Raw genomic sequence first — 14,778 nt, forward strand, 5'->3', positions numbered from 1 at the left:
TGCCGGTATTGGGGGTGGTGTTTCAGAAGAATTCTGCAGCTGTCTGCAAGATGGCGGAACGGGGAAGGGATCTGTCTGGCCTCGTTAAAAGAATAAAATAATTTATGTTTGCTAGTTAAGGGAAGAACATTTTGTAAATGAAATATAGGTGAGTGATCAAATGTGCTCATTGTTTCTGTTTTTAATATTTAGCCCAGTCATTTTGACACCTAATTGTGTAGCTTAACCGCTTAGCTTCAAGTTTGAGCTAAGCTAACCAGGTAGCTAAAGTTAGCTAGGCTAGTGCGTAGAAGGACAGTACAAATTGCTCGTTTTTTGAAATCGTTCAGTTTCGACGGTGCCCCATATTGCTAACTATTAGCAAAAGTTTTAGCATTAGATGACTTTGTAGGGTGAATCCAGTTAACGTTAGCATTCTGCAACCAAGTAAGGCTTTTTCTTGCACTGCTTGGCCTGTGGTGCTGGCATTAGTAAGCCATCATAAAAATGCTGCATAATGTGCATAGCTACCGTGGCTACATGTTTTTGCACCGCAATGTTGCTCTCTTGGCATCAATTATTGACTGACATGTCTCTGTTTTTCTAGCTCTGACGGAGGATTTGACAGTGGAGGAGTCGCAGTGCCTAGAACCCGAGTAATATAAGCTGAATGCATTGTGATTTCCAATAATTGAGACAGTGATTCTAAAAAGCTGTCTACATTAATGAAAAGAACAATGTAGTCAGCTTAGCATATTCAACACTGGTACATGATCAACACAGGGAAGTTGTTTTGTTCGAAATCTTGTGCAATGTGCTTCTGCATGCATTTGAGCTAAATACTTATTAGAACAGGTTGCAAAAACAGCCAGGGTGACCCATAGAGAATTTATTGTATTTAGTAATTCATAAGACAGTCAACATGGAGATAGATGACATATTACCCCCCTTGCCGTTGGAGCCACCTGATGATTTAAACTCGGAGGGCCTTAATGGTAAAGCGCAGCCTCCACCACCTCCCCTGCAAACGTCCAGTGACGCAGAGGAAATGGACGTTAGCTCTGGTGGTGATGGACAGACACACACCCCAGCAGGGGACCAGGACCTGGGGCTCCTCGCCAAGGGCTCCATAACCTTCAGTAATAACCTGTCAGATGAGGCTGAACCCAGCGCACTGTGCCCTAGAACAGCCCGCCATGCGCCCCCTGTCACCAAGTTCCTACCAGAGCTTAAGTTACTACAAGACATTAAGATCAGTGTCAGCGTTGTAGATAGCAGCAGGTGCAAAGATAGGAAGGTGCTGTACACAGGGATCGGTCAGGAGGGTGGTGGTGTAGGGGAGACCAGCTCAGAGGGCCTTAATGGTGAGTTGCATGATGCCGATACAGAGCTAGGGGCTGTTGAGGGTAGCTCAGGACTGGGGAACGGGATGGTCTGTGGCAGTGCAGGGAGGAGAGGGGAAGAGGCAGACCTGGAGAACAAAGTGGAATTTGCGGTCTTGGACGAGCTGGAGGACTTCAGTCAGGACTTCCTGGATACGGAGAATGTGGAGCAGGGGGGTTTCAGGTCTGAGGAAATGGTTCAACCGGAGAATGCTGACGAGGAGAACCTGAATTACTCATATGAGGTACGTAACCAAGGGGCCCTGTCTTTGCCTCTGCAGAGCCTTGTCATTGTCCACTCACTGATCTTTTGTGCCTTGTTCACACTGTAGGGCTGACCCGAAACCATAATGGCTTGGATATTCTTTTCACATCATCCTTTCCAGCACAGTTCCAGCAACTATGGAAGATGCGTAACAACGATACAGATAATGATTTTTGTGTGGAGAACTTACCGATATTGAAATATCTGCCGTAATTAAAACATACTTTTTTTACACTGGGGAAATGAAAAATAGTTATTTTTCACACTGCATTTTTATAAATTGCCATCCAAACCAGCAATTGTCCAAGAAATATGCTTCAAATGTTGATTTCTTACTTTGTGAAATGAATGACGCATCATGAGAATGGCTGCCAGTGTTCAGATAATCATAAGTTATAATTTTTGTTATCCTATTTATCGGTGGAATTATTGTCCGATAATAGGGATAAAAAGCCAATATCAACAGATATCGGTGGACCGCAATAATATCATTCAGGCTCTAGTGACGATGTTACCCCAGTATGGTTTGGCTCTGTAATGTGAAAAGGGTAATAGTGTATAGTCATTTTTCTGGTGATATCGGAATAAAATGTCAGCTTGTTCATCGTAGTTTTGATTCTTGATGGAAGCAGCAGAAATTCATTATTTTTCTACTTGAGATTGAGGTTGACATACACTACCGGTCAAGTTTTAGAACACTTACTCATTCAAGGGTTTTTCTTTATTTTTGCTTTTTACTACATTGTAGAATAATAGTAAAGACATCAAAACTATTAAATAACACATATGGAATCATGTAGTAACCAGAAAAGTATATAACAAATCAAAATATTTGAGATTCTTCAAATAGCCACCCATTGCCTTGATGACAGCTTTGCCTACTATTTGCATTCTCTCAACCAGCTTCATGAGGTCGTCACCTGGAATGCATTTCAATAAACAGGTGTGCCTTGTTAAAAGTTCATTTGTGGAATTTCTTTCCTTAATGTGTTTGAGGCAACCAAGTGTGTTGTGACAAGGTAGGGGTGGTATACAGCAGATAGCCCTATTTGGTAAAATACCAAGTCTATATTGGAGCAAGAACAGCTCAAAAAAGCAACGATAAACAACAGTCCAACATTACTTTAAGACACGAAGGTCAGTCAATCGGGAACATTTGCAGCCCAAATAAATGCTTCAGAGTTCAAGTAACAGACATTCAACATCAACTGTTCAGAGGAGACTGTGAATCAGGCGCTCATGGTCGAATTGCTGCAAAGAAACCACTACTAAAGCACACCAATAAGAAGTAACTTGCTTGGGCCAAGAAACATGAGCATTAGACCGGTGGAAATCTGTCCTTTTGGTCTGATGAGTTGAGATTTTAGATTTTTGGCTCCAACTGCCTTTGTGAGACGTGGTGTAGGTGAACGGCTGATCTCCGCATGTGTGTTTCCCACCGTAAAGCATGTAGGGGGTGGTGTTACGGTGTGGGGGTGCTTTGCTGATGACACTGATTTATTTAGAAATCAGCACTTAACCAGCATCCCATCTGGTTTGCGCTTAGTGGGACTATCATTTGTTTTTCAACAGGACAATGACCCAACACACCTCCAGGCTGTGTAAGGGCTAGTTTACCAGATGACCTGGCCTCCACAATCATCTGACCTCAACCCCAATTGAGATGTTTCTGGGATGAGTTGGTCCGCACAGTGAAGGAAAAGCAGCAAACAAGTGCTCAGCATATGCGGGAACACCTTCAAGACTGTTGGATAAGCATTCCTCATGAAGCTCGTTGAGAGAAAGCTTTGCACACTCTTGGCAGTCATCAAGGCAAAGGGTGGCTACTTTGAGGAATCTAAAATATATTTTGTTTGTTCAACTTTTTTTTTTGGTTACTACATGATTCCATCTGTTATTTAATAGTTTTGATGTCTTTCACTATTCTACAATGTAGAAAATAGTACAAATAAAAACCCTTGAATGAGAATGTGCTCTTAACTTTTGACCGGTAGTGTAGTTGGTATGCTTGGTGTCTTCAAAAGTTCAACCTGATTTGAATCTCCTCTCATCCACTTTGTTTGTTTCCAAAGCTTTTGTTTGTTATGCATGCCAGATATTGGTTGCAAACATGACTTGAAATTTCCTCTTGTGAAAGTGCTGACAAGATGGCGTAGCCCTAACTGAATGGAGAACATGGCAGGTTCGGGCTGCCGCCACCCCTCGATTCTCCCCCACTCGCTCAACCACAGTCTTTTCCAGGAGGACTTCGACAATGATGTAGATGCTCTGCTGGAGGAGGGCATGCCCGTGCCCAAAAAGATGCGCCTGGCAGAGGGGGCTGCTGAGTATGCAGGGGACAGTGACCACGCGTCGGACGGGGAGGGAGGCGTTCAGCCCATGATGACCAAAATTAAAACAGTCCTGAAGAGTGAGTGGTGGATGCCTGGCGCTGATCTGCCTTTGGTAACGGTGTATCTGAGCCTTACACATATTGATGTTATGCGTTCATATCATATCTTATGAATGCATAACATCACGTTTGTGAGAGGACACTGATTGTGTGCGATGTGTAGTCGTGTCTGTCTGCAGACGTTGTCGTATTGTGTGTGGCGCAGGTGTGTGTGTTTGACGCTGATGTGTAGTGATGAGTGTGTGTTTCCCAGGTCGTGGGCGTCCACCCACTGAGCCACTACCTGACGGATGGATCATGACATTCCATAACTCTGGCATTCCAGTCTACCTGCACAGAGAGACCAGAGTAGTGACCTGGTCCAGACCTTACTTCCTGGGGACCGGGAGCATCAGGGTAAGACGTGGAAGTGATAAGACCGATGGAAACTGCTGTACATTTGAGTCTTTTAGAGGGTTAGTAACATGTCAGGAACCCCATTGTTATACACTGAATACTGGTGTAATATTTACATTTTTGGTAGGAATGATCAAACTAAAGGAATAAGGATGAATGTCCATTATTTCTCTATTCTCAAACAACGGTAACAACCTACTTCTAACCAAACCCCTTGTGCCACTGCGTACAGAAACACGACCCTCCCACCAGTAGCATCCCCTGCTTGCACTATAGGAAGATGAAGGATCACGAGGAAAGGCAACAGAACGGAGAGGTGACGCCCAATGCTGTGGTGTCTCCTGTGAAGCCTGGGGAAGAGGCAGACTCCCTGGAGAGACCAGACGAGCCTGACTCCACAGCCCAGGAGGACCCTACCACTGTGGCCCTTGGTCTGAGCCTGGGGGATGGTGGAGAGGTGGAGTTGGAGACAGGCCTGGTCACAGAAGGAACCATAGAAAGGTGTCCTGTCCCACACGGCAAGATGCCCCACTCTTATGAGATGGCCCATGGGGCTCTGGGACAGGTCAGGGCCACGGTGGAGGTGTGTAAAGATGAATCCATAGGTAAGGGTCAACACACTCCATGACGAGCAATTGTCTTGCCAGCAGGTAGTAGTTTTGAATGCCATGGCTGATGGATAGTATGTTTAATATCTTGTGAACGTAGGGGATAATAGTGTGTTGGTTGGTATTTCTAAAGAACAGCTATACACGTCAAGTTTGGTTTCTAAAGCAACAATATAACCGATACCTCTCCCTTATTGAAACCCCAACCAGAAATTGAGGAGTTCCGCAGCTACCTGGAGAAGTGCTTTGACTTTGAACAAGTGACCGTGAAGAAGTTCCGTACCTGGGCAGAGCGCAGGCAGTTCAACAGGGACATGAAGAGGAAGCAGGCTGAGTCTGAGAGACCCATTCTGCCTGCCAACCAGAAGCTCATCACTCTGTCTGTATCAGATACCCCCACCAAGAAAGGTACTGGGTGCAGAAGAAGAACCATAGGCTACATCTGAATTGGCACCCTATTCCCAAAAGTAGGACACTATTTCGGGAATAGGGTGTCAACTATTTCAGTGTGGAGTATTGCGCTAATCGCATCAACTCTTTCCCTCTTTATTTTTCTCAGAGTTTGTCATTAATCCAAATGGGAAGTCTGAAGTTTGCATCCTACATGAATATATGCAACGTGTCCTAAAGGTCCGACCTGTTTACAACTTTTTTGAATGTGGTAAGTCCCTATTTTTGTCTCTTCTCCCCGTCCATGATGTTGATTTTCAACTAGCTTGTCCAAGTGACAGTTTTTTTTCTTAGAACAAAACACATCACCAAAGCACTAACCTGAGAAAGGGCCTTTATGCCGTTTGCACCAAATGAATCCTCTTTTTCCATCTCCCCCAGAGAACCCAAGTGAACCCTTTGGCGCCTCCGTCATTATAGACGGAGTGACATATGGCACGGGAACTGCAAGCAGTAAAAAACTTGCCAAGAATAAAGCTGGTACAGTACTTTCGTCTCATATCACTCTTTGAATTTCTATCCTCTTAAGCAGCTGCAAAGGCTGTCTGTGAACTATAAATAAAAAAGAATCAGAAACAGGTTATTTACTGATGTCTCCCCTGTAGCTCGAGCCACACTGGAGATCCTCATCCCTGACTTTGTCAAGCAGACATCTGAGGAGAAGCTTGTAGAAGGGGATGAACTGGAGGTATCAGCCTGCCAATCATTGGAAAGGCCCTTAATTAAATCAATATCTTCTTTTTGTGTTTGGTCTGATAACATGTCTCTTTTATAACATTGTACTTTACTAGCTAGTTGATCATTTGGCTGAATACTAATGTCCATTCATGTGTTCTTGTTTCCTGCAGTATTTTAATCATATCAGTATTGAAGATTCTAGGGTGTACGAACTGACCAATAAAGCAGGCTTACTCTCGCCATATCAGATTCTACACGAGTGCCTTAAGAGGTAAGACTCAAGACATGAGGTGTAAGCATAATCAAAATTCCTAGTTCTGATTAATCTGGTAACCTTGAAATTCAACTCTCTTGTGCCCTGTAGAAACCATGGAATGGGTGACACCAGCATCAAGTTTGAGGTGATCCCAGGGAAGAACCAGAAGAGTGAATATGTGATGACGTGTGGCAAGCACACTGTGCGTGGATGGTGTAAGTTACCCCCACACTGACCCTCCAGTCACCACAGCAAGTCCCAGACCTAACATGCTCCATGCCACTCTGTGTTAATGTAAAAGCTTTGCTTTTTGTCAGAGTCATATATAGAGAATTCAGACTACTTTTACTCTGAACACCATGTTTGCGCCTTTGGGTATCTACACTATATATGGGTAAGAATTTCCCTGCTCAAAGCCGAGCTGTGTTAATGCAGTGTAAATCTAGTTAGCATTACTAATGGCTGCTGCTCTGTATGTATATGTCCTGTTTTCCAGGCAAGAATAAGCGTGTGGGGAAGCAGCTGGCGTCGCAGAAGATCCTACAGATGCTGCACCCCCACGTAAAGAACTGGGGGTCACTGCTCCGCATGTACGGCAGAGAGAGCAGTAAGATGGTGAAGAAGGTAGGTACTACCTGTACACCTCATATACTGTACCTCAGCACAGATGCTCCTCTGCTGTTGGAGGCCCATAGGTCAGTTAGGGTCATATAGACTTTAGCTCATCTGAAGAAAAACTGATTTGATGGCATATGCTGCTTCGCTTTCAACCAGATGTGTGTCTCTCATTTCCATAAACTGATGGCTTTTTTTATTTTTTTTCGCAGGAAAATTCAGACAAGAGTGTGATTGAACTTCAACAGTATGCCAAAAAGAACAGGCCAAATCTTCACATCCTGAACAAACTGCAAGAGGAGATGAAGAAACTGGCTAAGGAGAGGGTAAGTGTTACCTGTAGAGTGTAGGAGCTCCTATTTAGATTCTGGGTCTCTGGTGTAACCTCTGCATTTGGCGTCATCAGGGAGTTTTCTTACTGGAGTGTTCTACGTCTGTCTGATAACCCTGTCAGGTTCCAAAGCTGCACTGACTCCGGTGTTGGACATTGACGTACCTAGACAGGGAGATCTCTCCCGCTTTCTGACACTCCTGCAATTCTTCTGGTCTTTGCTCCAGTTGCGTTACCTCTGCACTGTCGTGTTACTCATATTTCGTAATGTTGCTCCAATTGTACCTTATTTCAGGCGCTGTCATAAATCATGTTTGTATGCAAGTGTGGCCTGGATTATGATCTTGAATTATGTTTTATCGAGGTAAATTCCTCAGTTCGGTGCAGCAGTTCAAACTGTTAGGACAATTTCTGCGGTGTATTCATTAGGCACCAAGTGGTAGAGAATTGACAAAAAGGACTACTTGAATTTGTCCAATTCGAAATACACTGAACCAAAATATATAAACGCAACATGTAAAGTGTTGGTTTCATGAGCTGAAATAAGATCCCTGAAATGTTCCATACGCACAAAAAGCTTTTCTCTCATTTTGTGCACAAATTTGTTTACATCCCTTTTAGTGAGCATTTCCACTTTGCCGAGATTATCCATCCACCTGGCAGGTTTAGCATATCAAGAAGCTTATTAAACTGCATGCTCATTACACAGTTGCACCTTGTGCTGGGGACAATAAAAGGCCACTCTTAAAGTTGGTTTGCCTATGTCAACGTTGTGAACAGTGTCCCTTGGTGGCGTTGGGGTTATTGTATGTGCAGGCATAAGCTACGGACAACGAATACAATTGCATTTTATCAATGGTAATTTGAATGCACCGAGATACTGTGAAGAGATCGAGGCCCATTGTCGTGCCATTCTTCCTTCACCTCGTGTTTCAGCATGATAATGCACGGCCCCGTGTCGCATGGGTCTGTACACAATTCCTGGAAGCTGAAAATGTCCCAGTTCTTCCATGGACCGCATACACACCAGACATGTCACCCATTTAACATGTTTGGGATGCTCTGGATTGACGTGTACGACAGCGTGTTCCAGTTCCCGCCAATATCCAGCAACTTCGCACAGCCATTGAAGAGGAGTGGGACAACATTCCACAGGCCACAATCAACAGCCTGATCAACTCTATGCGAAGGAGATGTGTCACGCTGCATGAGGCAAATGGTGGTCAAACCAGATACTGATTGGCTTTCTGATCCACGGCCATATCTGTATTCCCAGTCATGTGAAATCCATAGATTAGGGCCTAATGAATTTATTTCAATTGACTGATTTTCTTACAGTATATAAACTGTAATTCAGTTAACCTTTGAAGTTGTTGCATATATATTTGTTCAGTGTAAATGTTTTTTTTTCTGGTGCAAAACATTTTGCTACGGTGTGCCCTAATAAATACACCCTGCTGTCTTTGTTGTGCTTCAGGCGGAAACCAGGAAGAAGCCCAAGATGACCATAATGGAGTCAGCCCAGCCTGGCAGTCAGCCGCTCTGTACTGTTGACGTCTAGGAACTATCACTGCAACCAACCTAACATGGCACTGACCAATGGTAGCCATAGTCACTGTCAGATAAAAAGTCGCGCCACCAATCTATCATCCAATTATGCATCATTGTGAAAGGGCAATACAACACATTTATACTATAAAGGTGGTCATCTTAGCACTGTTTCTCCAAGCTGTTTGTTATTTGACCCCCCCCCCCCAGGTGTTTATGGTTCATTGTTAGTGGCTCGGGTAAGAATAGGACAAATGCACTAACAGACAGACTGACAGTAGAGTGAGCACCATCTACCTCTTGATGCAATCTCTACGCAGCAGCGCTTCTATAAATTGAACCACAGGGGTTGCAGACAGACCGGTTGAGATGACTTGACATGTATCTATGAACCACAGCAATTTCAGTCAGCCTGTTTACTGTGTAGTAATGACTGCTGAAAATCACTAGCCGCCCGCCCCCCCCCCCTTGTTTTATAGTTGCGATTTAATTTCTAATACACTCCATACTTTTCGGACACACTGAACATTTCAGCAGGTTTCCTTGTATGCTTAAAGCATAGCCTATTCAAAGGGATTCGTTTGCAGTCTCTGCTTTTGCTATTCTGGTACGTTGTGGAAAACCAATTTATATGCTGTTGTAATATGGATATTGTTGATGTGTATGATTTGGATGGTGATTAGGGTTTTTGAGTATGCTTCGTCTGAAGAATGGCAAGCTTACGTTTTCATTTGCACGTGAAACATTTACCTGTTAAGAGAAGGAAAAAATGCAGTTTTCTGCACAACTCCAGTGAGTCCAGTCATACTTCTTGTTACATGCTCGTGTTCTTAGTATGAGAAATGTATTTTGAATTTATTATGGAATAGACATTAAGAGGGACTAATAATTTGAATTGCCTTTGTTCTGGATATACAGGATGAAACATATCAATGGACAGCTAAGGCTGGTCTGTCTAGCTAAGATCTTGTTTCCACGTTAGCACTGCAGACAACAAGCACAAGGGCTTGAAGTACTGTAGTCATTGAGGAGATATACAAGATAAAGTTGTTACATATAAGGCGGCCTATACTTTTGGACTTTTCTTTCTGTAATTAGGTGTTAGCCGCTTCATACTTTTTTTTAGACTAATTAAAGCAAAACAATACAACATGCAGACTCTTACTATTTAGCCATTCATTTAAGGACCCATATACAGATGGGAGAACAATTGGCTACATGTTGCCTTAGTTGACCCATTCCATGAAGGGTTCCCATCCCAGAGAACTCACAGGGCCAAAGTCCCCCTTCAAGGGAAATGGATTGACCAAGCCCCTCCTGATACAGCATTTGTTTAGCCAGTTAAGATGTCATAACGCGACAAGACATTAATATTGATGTTCTGGAAGAATTGCCTTTAGCATGTACAGATTAATTAAGAATTGTTTTAATGGGTTGGTCGTCTCTAACAAGGTTTGTTTGCCATCATTGTGTGTGTTCTGATCAATCACGTTTTCAAGCATTGTGTAGGATAACTGCGATCCTCTGCAATAGGCAATCTACGGAAATTAAGTCGGCACACTTTACCTCGAACAAAATACGATCATGTCATTATAATTACATCCGATAGCTAAAGAAGCAGTGTCTACCAAAGCTTAAATACAGTCTTATGCATTTTTATAGAATACTGTAGGTTGCTGCATACAATACGTAAATATATATATATTACACACACATGAAAGGTTAAAGATGCAATACCTGCTGGAACAAAATATAAACTGATGTGCATTCATTGTGTGAACTATTCGGTTTGTGCGCTTTTCCTGAATGTTTAATGCATCTGATCAGAATTCACCATTGTACATGGGCACAATGCTGTTGTATTGAATGACCCCCCCCACCTCATATGTGCGTATTCTGTCTTGCCAAGTGTTAGTGTGTAAAGAAAATATGCCTTTTACACTTTTTAGAGTTGTAACAAGTTGTTTGCTAGAGATATTGCTGCCTAGAAAATGAAGTATGTAACAGCGACTTGGGATCGCTGACTTTCAGTGAAATTGGTTTATGCAAATAAAATTGTCATGACTTAGGCTGGCTCCTGCTTGAAATGACCCCTGCCTGTATTAGTGTCCCCAAATTAACCAGAGCTTGTTTGTGGGGGGTCTTTTTATTTTGTAATTCATACATGCATCAAGACGTCAACCAAGGAGCTATTAAACTGAAATTCACTTTTATCCTGCCCCAAATTGGACTATAAGATATCTACAGAGAACCCACATTAAATAAAAAGCCTTGAGTCAAGTATTCACTCTTATGGCAAGCTTAACAACTCACATAGTAAGTTGCATGGACTCACTGTGTGCAATAAGTGTTTCGTGTGATTTTGAATGACTACCTTCTCTACCCCACACAATTATCTGTAAGGTTTCAGTGGAGCAGTGAATTTCAAAAAGATTCAACCGCAAAGGGGACCTATTGGTAGATGTGTACGTTTTTAAAAAGCATACATTAAATATCCCTTTGGATGGTGTATTGATACAGGCATTCTTCGTAACTCAGTTGCTGGAGAGGAAGGAAACCGTTCAGGGATTTCACCATGGGAGACAAATTCACCTTTCAGCGGGACAATTACCTAAAACAAGGGCTAATCTACATTGGAGTTTCTTACCAAGATGACATTGAATGTTCCTGGGTGGTCTAGTTAGTTTTCACTTAAATCTGCGGCAAGACTTAAATAGCTGTCAAGCAATGATCAACAACCAACTTGACAGAGCTTGAAGAATTTTCTAAAGAATGTTGTAAGACAAAGCTCGTAAGACTTACCCAGAAAGACCCACAGCTGTAATCGTTGGCAAAGGTGATTCTAACATGTATTGACTCGGGGTTGAATACTTACCTAATCAAAAGTTCTCTCCCCCCCCCCCCCCCTCAGAGTATTTTGTGTAGATTGTTGACAGAAAATGACAAATCCAATTTAATCCCACTTGTTAACAAAATGTGGGGAAATGCATTGGTGCCTGGCGACTGGTACAGCTTGACCAATCTGATTATGCCTCTTACCATTGATCTTCGCATTGACTTTGGCGTCCTTCACTGTTTCCTGAAACATCTATCCCAATCACTTTCCTCACCCTCTGCAGGAAACAGAAAGACAGTGTCAACAGAGTAAATGACTTTTCCTTTGTCACACATTACCAGACAGATTAATCCATACAGTTGCTGTAATCAGGGTTGTGGTCGATACCATTTAAATTTCAGTTTACTTCCTGAATTGAAATGTAATTCAACAGCAACCCTGCTTGATATGTACAGTTAAGTCGGAAGTTTACATACACTTAGGTTGGAGTCATTAAAACTTGTTTTTCAACCACTCCACAAATGTCTTGTTAACAAACTATAGTTTTGGCAAATCGGTTAGGACAGCTACTTTGTCCATGACAAGTAATTTTTTTAACAATTGTTTATAGACAAATTATTTCACTTATAATTCACTGTATCACAATTCCAGTGGGTCAGAAGTTTACACACACTAAGTTGACTGTGCCTTTAAACAGCTCGGAAAATTCCAGAAAATGATGTCATGGCTTTAGAAGCTTCTGATATTCTAATTGACATAATTTGAGTCAATTGGAGGTGTACCTGTGGATGTATTTCAAGGCCTACCTTCAAACTCAGTGCCTCTTTGCTTGACATCATGGGAAAATCAAAAGAAATCAGCCAAGACCTCAGAAAAAAATAAATGTTGACCTCCAGAAGTCTGGTTCATCCTTGGGAGCAATTTCCAAACGCCTGAAGGTACCACGTTCATCTGTACAAACAATAGTATGCAAGTATAAACACTATAGGACCACGCAGCCATCATAACTCTTAGGAAGGACACGCGTTCTGTCTCCTAGAGATGAAGGTACTTTGGTTTCGAAAAGTGCAAATCAATCCCAGAACAACAGCAAAGGTCCTTGTGAAGATGCTGGAGAAAACAGGTACAAAAGCATCTATATCCACAGTAAAACGAGTCCTATATCGACATACCCTGAAAGGCCGTTCAGCAAGGAAGAAGTTACTGCTCCTAAACAGCCATAAAAAAGCCAGACTACGGTTTGCATATGGGGACAAAGATTGTACTTTTTGGAGAAATGTCCTCTGGTCTGATGAAACAAAAATAGAACTGTTTGGCCATAATGACCATTGTTATGTTTGGAGGAAAAAGGGGGAGGCTTGCAAGCCGAAGAACACCATCCCAACTGTGAAGCACGGGGGGGGGGGGGCAGCATCATGTTGTAGGGGTAGGAGGGACTGCAGGAGAGACTGACCTCTGACCTCAATCCTATAGAAAATTTGTGGGCAGAACTGAAAAAGCGTGTGCAAGCAAGGAGGCCTACAAACCTGACTCAGTTGCACCAGCTCTGTCAGGAGGAATGCACCAGCTTCCCCAACTTATTGTGGGAAGCTTGTGGAAGGCTACCCGAAACGTTTGACCCAAGTTAAACAATTTAAAGGCAATGCTACCAAATACTAATTGAGTGCGTGTAAACTTCTGACCCACTGGGAATGTGATTTTCACATTCTTAATATAAAGTGGTGATCCTAAGAAAGGGAATTTTTACTAGGATTAAATGTCAGGAATTGTGAAAAACTGAATTTAAATGTATTTGGCTAAGGTGTATGTAAACTTCTGACTTCAACTGTATGTATGATGCCATGAGTCTTTATTTAAAAGTTAAAAACACATTCTCCCTGCAGCTCTCAATAGCACGGTTTCCCAAACTCAGCCCCCCCATCAATACACAGCTGATTCAAATAATCAAAGCTTGATAATGAGTTGGTTATTTAAATCAGCTGTGTATTGTTAGGACAAAAACCAAAACATGCAGGACCGAGTTTGGGAAACCCTGCTCTATAGTACCTTATCCAGAGAGATGCCAATGGTTCCTGCTCCGCAGCATACATACAGCACAGTGCTGTCCTTGTCCAGCTGGGCCCATTCTCCTACAGCTGAGTACAGCACCTCTGCTGCCCCTGTGTTCACCTGCTCAGTGACATATTATACAGCTATAAACTAGAGTAATGCCGTACTTCAGAGACACTAACTTGGATGAGATGCTCTTAAAATGGCTGAGGAAATACAACTTCCTGGAGCTCAATATAATAATGCCAAATGGACCGAAGATGGTGGGTAAAAAGGATGAAGAGTCTACAGCTATGATACATGACATGGGATACTCACCTGGAAAAAATAATAAGGGGATATCCTGAACTCCAGGCCAAGAAGCTCCTCATGAATACACTCCTCTCCAGCTACCAGCTCACACGGCAAGTCCTCTGGGTTAGGGGATTGCCTTCGTGAACCGAACATTATCTGTCAATCACAACATTCCCATGTGCATTATTGCACCGTTAACTTGTTGTTTTTCTGATGATCTTACCTTTGTCTCGCTGACACAAAGTACAAAGCGGTTACATCACTCTGTCATCCTCGTGAAATACTCTTTCACAGAGGCTCTTCTGGGTATTTGATTTCTGCAGAGTAGAAAAAGCAAGAGAATCCCTAATAAACAGTTAAATGACTGACAGGATTTGAAAGGAGTCACTACACTTTTTCACATTGTTCAGTTATAGAATCATGCGATAAACACAAGCTTGGGCTATGGTACAGAAATGTACACATTTATGCGTTCTAATCTAAGAATCCCTACCATCTGTATTACTTTAGTATTAACCACTTTGAAACCTGGTTTCTGCACCTGCGGGTTAAAGAACACCACCGCCACGGCCTGCTTGGTCCTTGTTGTGGTCTGCACTGTTTGCGACTTCCAATGGACCTCGTATGCCTCAGGCCTATACACGGAGTATGGGGTTGTCCTGTGTAGATCAACAAATAGCATATGATGGGTCAAAAGAA

General features: G+C 42.7%; 1 protein-coding gene across 2 annotated transcripts; it reads left to right on the top strand.

Moving 5' to 3' along the window:
* LOC139576572 (microprocessor complex subunit DGCR8-like) lies at positions 1-10,968 on the top strand. 2 transcript variants are annotated; one of them, XM_071402812.1, is made up of 14 exons: positions 1-148; positions 587-1,606; positions 3,868-4,036; positions 4,272-4,414; positions 4,647-5,019; positions 5,233-5,430; positions 5,582-5,683; positions 5,854-5,952; positions 6,078-6,180; positions 6,320-6,421; positions 6,515-6,621; positions 6,903-7,030; positions 7,234-7,347; positions 8,830-10,968. In XM_071402812.1, the coding sequence occupies exons 2-14, from the start codon at positions 902-904 to the stop codon at positions 8,911-8,913; spliced, it is 2,427 nt and encodes an 808-aa protein (XP_071258913.1). In that variant the 5' UTR covers positions 1-148; positions 587-901; the 3' UTR covers positions 8,914-10,968. The 2 variants fall into 2 exon arrangements, with proteins under 2 accessions (XP_071258913.1, XP_071258914.1); XM_071402813.1 differs by having other exon boundaries at positions 6,078-6,160; positions 6,321-6,421.
* The last annotated feature ends 3,810 nt before the right edge of the window (positions 10,969-14,778 follow it).

Source organism: Salvelinus alpinus, chromosome 5 (assembly GCF_045679555.1).
Source record: "Salvelinus alpinus chromosome 5, SLU_Salpinus.1, whole genome shotgun sequence".
Lineage (NCBI taxonomy): Eukaryota > Metazoa > Chordata > Actinopteri > Salmoniformes > Salmonidae > Salvelinus > Salvelinus alpinus.